The sequence below is a fragment of the Manacus vitellinus genome, unplaced genomic scaffold (assembly GCF_001715985.3).
Source record: "Manacus vitellinus isolate BGI_N305 unplaced genomic scaffold, ASM171598v3 scaffold_19_pilon, whole genome shotgun sequence".
Classification (NCBI taxonomy): Eukaryota; Metazoa; Chordata; class Aves; order Passeriformes; family Pipridae; genus Manacus; species Manacus vitellinus.
In genome coordinates this window covers 11,491,066-11,502,450 of record NW_021939395.1, presented here as the reverse complement: position 1 = coordinate 11,502,450, position 11,385 = coordinate 11,491,066, and the positions used below count along the sequence as shown (strand labels likewise).

Here is an 11,385-nt window from a genome sequence, read left to right as displayed (position 1 = left end):
CCACTCAGAAATAAAAACAATATTCAGACATTTTCTGGAAATCAGTATTCCAGGAACAAATATATCTTTACTGTCATACAGACTGGAATGATAATAAAATCAAAGACACGAGATCGTGAAGCTCTGTAGGGAAAGACCAACATCAGCTCCCTGCCTGGGCAACAGGCTGTCAGATGAAATTGCTGAGGATATAAATATAGAGTTCTAGTAACCTTTGGCTGTCGCACAAAGAACATCCAGCCTAGTTAATGACATCTTTGATGCTTCAAGAATTTTCTCTTGGCAGGGCTATTACGGTAGTTGTCCAAAGATTGCTTTGTGATCACTTATAAACTGACAGCTTAAAGGACATTTGTCTTCACTTTCAAACAGTTATTGGATTGTGGAGAGGAGCGTGAGAGGCTGGACATAAACTGTGCTTACTTATAAAATTTGGAATTGGATATATGTTGGGAAATAAGATAATCACAGCCTCGACATTGTAAGAGAGACACAATTTAAGTCTTAACCTGCTCGTTTCATTTTGGCAGGGGTTTTTATGTTTATAACCCGAGTGATTGCAGCAAGGTCTGTGCCCAGGCAGTACAGCTTTCCCTGGTGTTCAGATCTGCTTACAGAGAGGCACTTTTGTGGGGAGCGGGAGTTCCAGATTTAATCTCCATCCGATGGGAATGAGAGCGTGCTTGTGTGCAGGGAGGTTAGTGCGAGGTAGATCTGATCTGCACACTCTAACGAGGCTACGAGGACACAGTGCCTCGAGTCCTCACACTTCCCCGCAGATCAGAGCATGTGTGACGGCAGCTGCTGCGGCACCGCCTCCTGTGGAGTCACCACCATCTGTTCCCTTCCTCCTTGGTAAAGGCAGCACAGAGGGCCAGCCCAGGGAGCTGATTCGGCTGCAAACGCATCACTTTTGGGAGTTGACACAGCTTTCCTCTCAATCACATCCTCGAAGTGATACAACTCATGGCTGCGCAAGCACTGCTGCTCCAAGCTGCATGTTCTGGGGATGGGCTCGAGTGTCCTACAGCTTGGATCAGTCTAAACTGTCAAGAAATGGTGTTTTAAATCCTAAGAAAATGTCTCAAAGTAAATATTAAAAGGAGGCATTAGCATGATTCTGTGTCTGTGTCTGACTCTTCTGTGTTATACAAGGCTATCTTGGCTCATCAGAGCTGATTGTTGGTCTAGAGATGCCATCCACTAAGAGTAGGGATACCTTGGTTTTCCTGAAGTGGTGTTTTGCTGTCTGTTAGAGGGGAAGCAGCAAATCACTAGCTAATACTTAATTAGGTAAACACTCTTTCCTTGAGCTGCTTTGTTATGTTAAATTAAGGAGGCAGTAATTAATGGTTAAGTACAGAGAAGTTACTCCTGTTTGGACTTTCCGTGGGTCTGGAACCTGTAGCTGTTACACAGACTAGTGAGAGTGTGAAAAATTCACAGTGTGAAAAATTACGGGACCAGTACAGATGTGCTAAAAACTCAATATCCTGTCCTATGCACAGAAATTCCACCTCACAGTTCACCTTGCACTGAGGGGCCCATCTGTGGCAGAGCCTATAACTAAACACTGATTAGAGCCCATATTATATTTTTTAAGTACCACTGATCGAAATGTGTAAGTACTGTGACTGTGTGTAACTTTGGCTTATTCTTTAATTGTAATATCCTTAGCATAAACACACAAGTGTCAGCAGGCAGCCCTTGTAAAATAAAACAAAACAAAGCAGTTTCTATGAGAAGAGAAGTGGGAGCTTTAAAATGGCTCTAACTGTGTAACTGACTTTAATACCCTGTGCCATTTGCTGGAGATGCAGTCAGTTACACTGTGGCACTGCTTTGACATGGATGTGTTAATTTTTGTGGATTTTTGGTTTTTTTTTTAACTACACTGGCATCTTGTGACAGCACAGAGTACTGATTTTAAAACTGTTGCTAATGTGAATATAAAAAGTGTGTATATCTCATTCACAAAACAAACTATAAAAACCCTATTTCCTAGAAATCGTATTTATTTTCTCAGTAAGACTCTGCATGAACAAGACCTTTGAGGGATTCTTGCTTTTCAGTATTTTGTGCCATTTTTCTACCTGTTCTTATACTGTGGACATAAATAGTGAACCCCTAATTATTCATCCCAACTCTTCACTAAATAACTCTCAGTATTACTGTAAATAGAAGTTATTTGCACATGCTCTTATAGAATTACACTTGTATTACTTAGGGGTGAAAGAACCTGGCTTTGGAACACTGAGAAAAGATTGCAAAGAAAACAACCCTTTTCCCCTAAATCCAGTTATGGTGATGTGGAGACATTTTAGGGATAATTATATTGTGGGGAGTAGATGAAATGAATAATATCAGATTGTTTAGATAAAAATATATGTTGACCAATATATTACTCGAGTACAACATGTCATGAAGATTTGAAAGTACAGAATTATCGAAGTATAAAGTACACAGAATAATTAAATTATGGCTTGAAATGTTGCCAGTCTTTAACAAAAACATGTGCAGGATATAGCAAAACCATCAGTTTTGTAACAAGATATATTAGCAATAGATAGACCACCCAGCTAGAGGAGTAGTTACACAAGCAAAAAGTAGCTGCATGCAAGGCAAGAAAAATGGTGAATTGGGAAACCGTGGTTTTTAATGGCTGCTCTGAGATGTAACCAAGGATTTTGCAGTGGGAAATTTGGTCTCCAACAGAGACAAATTGTGAAATCCAGAAACATGTAGCAGATTTGTTTCCCAAAGGCTTTACTAAGCTAGAATAAAGAATGATGTAAGGAGCTGTAAAACCATAATGTTTGTTGATTTTTCTTTTGTTTAGAATTCCCTGTAGTAAGATCCAGGAAGATAAATGTAGGTTCATAAGTGTGTGGGCTTATCTACTTATTTCAGTCTCACCCTCCAGCTCCATGAAGAAAAAAGAGAAGGAGAAAATATCAGTGCAATATGTTTGTTATGTTTGTACCTAGCTCACTACCAGGAATGTGTTACATTAAGACAAAGAGAGTAAAATAAGGTCTCTGGAGTCTGCTTTGACATAAATTGTGTTTCTATGCTATTATATTTCCATTTATTTCAGTGATCCTATCCTGATGTACAATTGGTACAATAAAAGGAAGAATGCATTTGAAAATTAGTTCTTTAGCCTTTCAGCTTGTAACATGAGGAGTGTAGTAAAAAAAGGCCAGGCCTGATGGGACTAAACTGGTCTGTCATTAACTGGTTTACGATGACTACAGAGGTTGTATTCCAATGCCCTTGGGATTTATAGTTTGGTTTTATTTTTATGATTAGGGCAGTCAACAGAGAGAGACTGTAAATAGATTTTCTCATCTTATAATGAACTCAGATAATGGTGCATGGGTGGATGGATTTCCAGCCATGTGTTGTTAGGGGCTCTGTACATCTGGAGGGAGCTTATACCTTCAAGGGTTAGTTAAAATGGAAGCGTCTGTGGCTGACAGAATTATTTTAATTCATACATTGCAGCTTCTGTTCTATACTTCAACACCCAAATTATTTTGAAATAGGAGCCCCTTAGTTTAAGCGGTGGAAAATCTGTTGTGTTTTCTATCCACGGAACAACTTCCACAGAATAAAATTTTGGTTCAGGGAACACAAGACTCATAAAAGTAAGTGTCATTCAACTTTTTTGTAACATGGGATAGGAAGACTTGCCTCCTGTATTTCCTAATGGGAAGGCAGTCCCTGCCAGCAGTGCTGCTGAGCTTGGACAGGCTGTCCCAACTTGTCTCTGCAAGCCGAGCCATAAAATCAGTGGATTTGAGATTAGAAGGCCTATCTCAGTAAGATAGTCTATCCTAATATTAAAAAGGGATACAACTTGAAGAATAGAAAATTAGTAAAATAGAAAAATCCAGCTCTCCCAGCATGCTTGAACATGTGCAGACCACTTAGATACAACCACGTACACTACAGCAGGAGTGGATCAGTGCAGGTAGAGGCTTGGTCTGGCCCTCCACACTGTACAGTTTCTTCTTCAAATTTGTTCTAGTCTGGTTCCATGGACTGGACACACAGTTTCATTTGAGAGAAATCCAGACTGTGCACTCAAGACCACTCTGGGAGACAGAGCAGAGTAAGGCAGGAGGGCACATTTGAGCATTCACTGTGCATCCCAGCTAGAACTCTGATACAGATTCACCCCAATTTCTTGATGTTAAATCATGAAGAACTCTGCACTATTGAGATGTTTTACCCATAGGTCACAAAGAATTTTACAAGTGTTGTTAAAGATTATTATAGTTTTCTCAGAGAGATGATCACCTGCTGGTTCCCTTGATTTCCTCAGGAACAGTGAAGAGCATCCATCTCACTACACAGCAGTCAGCTCTTAGCCAGAGTTTCAAAGTCACTGACAGAGCAAAGGCTACTGTGGATCTGGCCCATAATGCTTTACTTTTTTTACTTCACAGTGCTACAAACCTTAACCTTCTTTCATTTTAACATTCTTTCTGAGATGTTTACCTATATTTAACAATCAGGACAAGAAAATAAATAAATCAAAATTCTGCCTGGTTGATCATGTTATGACCAGGTGGTTTTTCTTGCTTGCTGTAGATGCAAGTACTTAGAGGGAGCTCTCAGTCACAAGTCAAAGAGCAAGTCAACAAGAAAAAAACCATCCTCACAGCCAATTCTCACACCAACTCTGCTAATTCCTCTCTTGCCCAGTCCAGGAATTCCATCTAGGGATCTGTGTTCATGGTTGGGAACATAAGCCATCCCTTTGAGCTTATGCTGGAAAGTTCAGCTGCTGCAGCTTCTTTTCCCACTTGGTTTGATTTCTTTATTGTATATTTTTTAAAGTGAGAAACTCCTGATGAAAACACTTTCACAGACAGGGCAAGCCACCTCTTTCCAGGATCCCAGTGGCAGTGACTTGACTGCAAAGGCTCAGTTTCTGTCCTTCATCCCACGTGAACTAAACGCTCTCCTCCTCTTTGGTGATGCTGTAATCTGTCAGCAGCGTGACACTGATTTCCGAGCCGTGGGTGCTGCCCGTGACTGACAGGGCCCTGGTAGGAGAATTGCTCTGGGTGGCACTGGGAGGCTTTCTATGAAACGCTGCCCTGCAGCACAAGACTTGCTTTTTAAAATGTTGCCGGAAACTTTTACTCAGCCAATAAAGGGCAAAGGGGTTGACGCAGGAATTGCTGAAGGCCAAGGCGCGGGAGAAAATCGTCGCTATCAGGTGGAAGGTGGAAGCATCTACAGAAGAGTGGTATGTGAAGGAGCGGTACAGGTAGAGGATGTGGTTAGGCAGCCAGCAAAAGGCAAACAAAGCAACAAGCACCAGCACTGTTTTTGCAACTCTCTTGCGGGATTCAATCTACAAAAAAAAAATAACGTGTATCAGGTATTAGTAGCAATTAGTGACATGTTTGTGTTGTTGGTGCTGACTGGCGAAGGAGTGTAAAAATCTAACTGCATTAGTAACCAAATAAACCTAAATGAAAAAATAAAACAAACAAACAAAACACCAAACCACAAGTGTTTACAAATCAATGGTTTAACTCCTGAGTTTACAGGATCATGATAAAGCACAACAGACCCATCCCTCTTTAGGAAAGCATGGACACTCACGAGTGGTGAGTCATGAGCACGTGTGTAAGAGCACAGCTGAGTTTGGGTTGCCAGTGTGGGCTGAGTTTGTGGAGTTTTTTTACTCCACTATCAGGTAAAGTTTTGTACTCAAGAATTCAGAGTTCATCATCACAATAGACTTTGGGAAATTGGACACTTTAGAGCTTGATCATAGCTTACCTGCTTACGGGCATGACCATGTTCTTCTGCTGGCATGTTGGATGTACTTTTATATAAAGTTCTGGCTATGAGAAAATAGTAGACAGAAATGACAGCCAAGGGCACAATGTAGAACACTAAGAAGCAAACCAGGGAATGAGCTTCCTGCAAAATCTTCTCGGATACAGGATAGGGGGCACACGCCTCGAAAGTTACATTTTTCTCAGGATTGCTGAAAGAATACAAATCTGAAAAAACAGCCTCTGGGATAGCAAATATCATGGAGACAATCCAAACACATCCAGCTTTGCAGCAGGTCTTCAGGAGCGCATCTGAAGTCTGCAGTTCCAAGGGCTTCACGATGGCTCTGTACCTAAAACCACCAACATCATTGTCAGAAGAAATACAGAAATAATGCAATCACTGACAGTGCAAACTTCTTAAGGCTAAAGCCATTACTGTTCCTGCTAAAGTAAGGGTGCTGGAATTGTCTTAGAAATGAAAACAGATACTAGCTCTTTGGAATTAAGATGGAAATGTGAAAACTAATTTTAAACATGTATTTTAATGGATTGTCTGGCAGGACTTGCCATTAAAGCCTTCCTAAATAAAGGTGACTTACTCAGTTTGGACTGGGATCAGTAAGGGCAATCATCTCTCCTAATTTTGTGGTACTGCCTAGAAAGGTAAATGATGGAATTAGTATGCAAAACTGGTAAAGGTGTGAAACAGGTTAGCTATTTCATAAATCATGAACCCAAGCATGTACAGCCCTCCTTTCTTCCATCTTCCTAAGATCTCAGTGGAGTGCAGTGATCTGACTCAAAGTAATGCTCCAGGATTCATTCATATTTATAAAGCAGGAGCGGACACTGCTGTTGATTCATGCCTGTGACTCTGCAGCATGTGGACTGAGTCAGGCAGACGAGAAAAATCTGGGTAAATCTACAGATATGTGACAATATGTGTGGAAATGGGACACAGAAAGAGGACCAACTCCCATGAAGGTGGGTGAAGCACAAGCAACAGTATATCCAGTTCCTCAAGGATCAGGGATTTTCCATAAGGCAGAAAGAAGTGACGCCTCCAGCAGGGCACAAGACTGGCATGAAAGGAAAGGCAGTGGAAAATGACCCAGAGGATAAGACAGCTTAGTTGTACCATTTTGCACAAGCTAAGGATGTGGTCTTTTTCTCTGCTAGGCAAATTCAAATAGAAGACTGGAAGCTGGATTGCTATTTATCAAACAAATACCATTTTTATTGACTTAGGGCTCTTCTAGCATACGGGAACATGACAGTCGGGCACCGAGCACGTGATCGATCTGAGCCTTCTCAGTAAGTTTACCATGTAGTTACCCTGTGAAAATGTGGCATGGAGTATTTATGTAACAGCTACCATGAAGCATTAAATACAGAAGCAAGTGTCTAAACTGTAGAATCAGAGAGTAGGTGGGTTTGGAAGGGACCTTTAAAGGTTATTTACTCCATGGTGGGTTCCGAACTGACGTCATACAGGACCAAGACCTTGGAGCTATGATAGATAGTTCAGTGAAAACATTAGCTTAATATTAAGCAGTAGTTAAAAAAACACACCAAACCCTTAAATCCCCCCCCAACATAACCCCAAATGTTAGGTATTATTAGAAAAATTACTAAAAGAAACACAAACATCCTAAGGATGGAATATAACATGAATAGCTGGGAGAGATGGATAGGGATTCTGGCACAAGAGACAGTGCCATCAAATGAAGGCAAGTTGTTTATTCAACAGGCACTGAAAGTCATTGCTGAACAAGTTCAAGAAGAGGCTGGACAAGGATCTAGAACCCATTGAGGTTATTAAATAGACAGAAACCACATCTGCTTAGGGGGTCATCTGAAGGCTTAGGGTTTAAGTATAGTGTTGGATAGAGGTTTTTGTTCTTCCTACGTGTCTTTTGTCTTTGTACTACCACTGCTGGATGCTGGTATTGTCCTACATAGACCCTTGATCTGCCCCACTGTGGCCATTCCTGTGCTGGATGATTATTTTTGGAGTACAGCAGCAGCACCATTGCTTAAATTCTGGACACATGAATCACTTGCTATTACATACAATCCACGATTGCTGGCATACTAGATGAAAATCTTTTTCTCTCTTACTATTAAATTTCATTTTTTGTTTTTCTACTCCTTGACATGCTCCTGCTGATTGAAATGAAATTTCATCTTAGCTTTTTTTCATTCAGGAAAGAAGTACTTGGAAAACTGATTGTTCAGCAACTCCTGACAGCAGTCAAAGCAGTGGTCCCTACTAGCAGTGCTGTCATTGTAACCTGAGTTTAATTTCAGGACATCTGGGCTAAAATATTTCTGTAAATGACATAAGAACTACAAGAGAAAACATATATAAAAAAATATATATATACACTTATGAAACTGAAAATTACAGTAGCCATCAAATTATTGGATTCACTCCTTTGTCCTCACTCTGTTCTGTGTTCTCTTTTGTATTTTTACCTCATGTCAATCTTTCATGTTCTAGGATTTCTTGAATGCATAGGGCAAAGGATTTCCACTCATTTTCACAGGTTTTTTTTTGTCTTACCTAACTACTTTAGTGCACCACTAGATAGCACCAATATACTGTCCTTTCCCCAACTTAAGCAATTTCCCTTTTCTGTGCAATTGAGAAAACCCCCTGTACTGTACTTCAAACTAATAAAAGGTCAAAAGACTTAAAGAGTCTTTCTCACTCCAATAAAAAGCACTGCTCCAATTTTACTAACGCGTGTTTTTAAATTCCATGGGAGACTGGTCAGTTTTGGGTTTGTTTTTAGTCTATTACAATGTGCTATTTAATATTGTGCAAAACAACAACTTCTGCTCTCTTATCCATTTCTAACTTCACACCTGCAGCATCTCCTGGCAAATCAGTTGCACAGACCCACCTGTCAGCACTGAGAACAGTCAGGGTAAACACTGACACTCCAACTGAGGTTAACTGGATGAAAGACAGCAGCTTGCACCCAATCCTTCCGAAGAGCCAGGTATCCACCACGTAACGTGTTGCATCTATAGGCACACAGGTTAAGAGGAGCAGCAGGTCTCCAAATGCCAGGCTGGTGATGAAGATGTTGGGAACCGTCTGCATTGATTTAATCTTGAAAAACACTTTGATGAGTATAGCATTTCCAAGGAGACCCACTGAAATGATCACAGCATATGTGATGTAAATTGTGCACAGTATTTCTAATCCTGGAAAAGAGTCTTCGGTCCATTTTTCATTTGTTGTTTCATTGTCAGTGATTGATTTCAGTGCTGTACCATCCATAGATGCACACAAAGTCTGATTAGCTGAATGCAAGTATGCTTGAGACATTTCTTTAACTGTTTCTTCTCCCCAGGCTGGACTTAGGTTGATCAAAAAAATGTTAAATATTTAGCTTGCAGCATATTAGCAAGGTCAATGGAAAGGTGAAGGTTTGTATCTGAAATCAGGATTCCCGTTGCACATTAGCTACTTTCATCCCCTTCTGGATCTCAAAACATGCCTAGGAGAAATGCACATAGATCTTGTTCTGAACTGTGGAGGAGGTGGAGAATTTTTTTATTGGCTTTTCAGCTATTGGAGCAGAGAGGGAGGAGGAAAAGAGGAACAGAATTTCTTTAAAGACATTAGCTGAAATGAGGTGCTTTTTTCTTGGAGACATCTGGCAAGTAAATATCATATGATGACTATTGTGATATTAGGCTTTGTTTATTACTTAGCAAATGTTTCCTAATGTTGTTGAAAATATTCTAAAAAGGAAAAACCTGAAATGGAAACCTGAAATACTTTTCTCAGTAGTACAGGTAAGCAAAGAATATACTAACTTAACACAAAACTCTTCAGTGTACATTAATGACGGATAAAATAGAACATATATAGTATTTGCTGAAAAAACTGTACAGACTGCCTATGTTCTGATTAGTCTTTCTATCACAGCAATGCAGTGACCTTCCAAAAGGCAATATAAAATCAAAATTTAGGGCCATAATACTCCTAACATGTATATTAAAGCTTAGGTTTTTCCATTAGAGCAGTCCCATTGCCATCAAAACAACACCTTATGCTAAAGTTTGAACAGGTGCTGGACAGAAGCCTTGTATCTTGCAATAGTCCATGTATGTATTGGCTTTGGATGGTAAAACCGATTATTCAAATCTTCTGGGAGAAAAATAACATTTCCTGATGCTTTCTCAATCAAACATATTTGTAATATGAGTTTTCTTATATTTAGATAGTCAACAGTCAAATCTTAAACTGTACATTGTAATGAACTCCTCATTAACTTTACTCTAAACTAAGGTACAAGGAGTGTAGTGCATTGAGTTAAATCTCCTGAAATTAAGGAAGCCATGGTCTAATTTCTAAGTAGTGGAAGTGGAAAAGCTATCAATGGATTGATCTTTATGCCTTGAAAATGAAAATCAGTAGCTATTTTTCCTTCAGATTGTTCTTGAGCTGTGATGTTCTAATGGACAAGGTACCCTGCTCAAATCAAGCAAGCAATCTCACAGCAGCGTCCCTTTATCTGTAGCTGCAGACACACAGACACACAAAAGCAAGTTTGTTTCATTTACTCAAAAAACCTTCTCTAAGTACTAAGTCTTAATTTTTCCTCTCCCAGTCCCAATCCTTTCAAACACAGCCATGCCATAGGTATGAGGTGGTGACAGACCAGGTGGTAAATGTTGGATCAAATGTAGGACCTGTGCTGTGGAGTGGTGGGAGAAGGACTCACTGATGCAGAGAGGATGTATGGGTTAAAAATTCCCATTACATTTTTTGAAAGTGCTTTTAGAAGAGAAGCTCTTGTCACGATCAACCATAATATGTCCTTTCATGCAGGCACAGTATGTAGGTTGCTCACAGATTTAGGTATCTTTGAGGATGCCTGATTATGTTGTCCACCCACACTGGCGTAGCTCTGTGCGTTATATTTAATACAGAGTTCACCGACTGCAGCAGATTGTGACAGCTTAATGTCAGATAGTTACATAAAATGTTTAGTTTTCCTGTATGGGAGAAGCAGGGTGTCACCAAACATTGGGAACTAATTGCACTCCACCAAGTGTTGAGTACTCAAGGGTGGCATCTGAATGAAGCATCAGGTGTTTAGCTGAAACTGGGATTTAGCTGAAACAAACTCATCGCTTGCCTTGAATTGCACTAGAGGTTGGTTGATGCTCCAAAGCTCAGACAGCAGCAGATCCCAGCCTCTTACAGTTCCAGAGCTTCCAGAGCCATCTGAAAGATTTGGGCTGATAACGTGAACTCTGAGGCTCAGTAGTTCACTCAACAATTTTGTATGTTGGGACAGAGAATCTGAACTGATACCCCTCTGTGTGACACATAACCCACAGGACTGGACTCATGAGCTGTGAGTTGCTCCCAGTAGTTGGTCTGGGGAGGATTCAGGTATGAGGGGAAAGCTGACAGACCTCCTGACCCATATTAAAACCTCTTGAGGACATCAACATGTGCCACAGATGAAAGCAACCCCAGGCAGGGGCAGAGACTTAAAATTCTCTTTACTCCTGATACTTCATGTGCTGTTTATCCCAAACTGGACCT

General features: G+C 40.3%; 1 protein-coding gene across 1 annotated transcript; it reads right to left on the bottom strand.

Annotated features, from left to right (window-relative positions):
• Positions 1–4,242: 4,242 nt before the first annotated feature.
• BRS3 (bombesin receptor subtype 3) lies at positions 4,243–9,308 on the bottom strand. Its single transcript, XM_008930723.2, has 3 exons — positions 8,717–9,308; positions 5,806–6,157; positions 4,243–5,371 (listed from the first exon to the last, which is right to left on the bottom strand). Exons 1-3 carry the CDS (start codon positions 9,145–9,147, stop codon positions 4,964–4,966), a joined length of 1,191 nt encoding a protein of 396 aa, XP_008928971.1. The 5' UTR covers positions 9,148–9,308; the 3' UTR covers positions 4,243–4,963.
• Between the last annotated feature and the right edge of the window lie 2,077 nt (positions 9,309–11,385).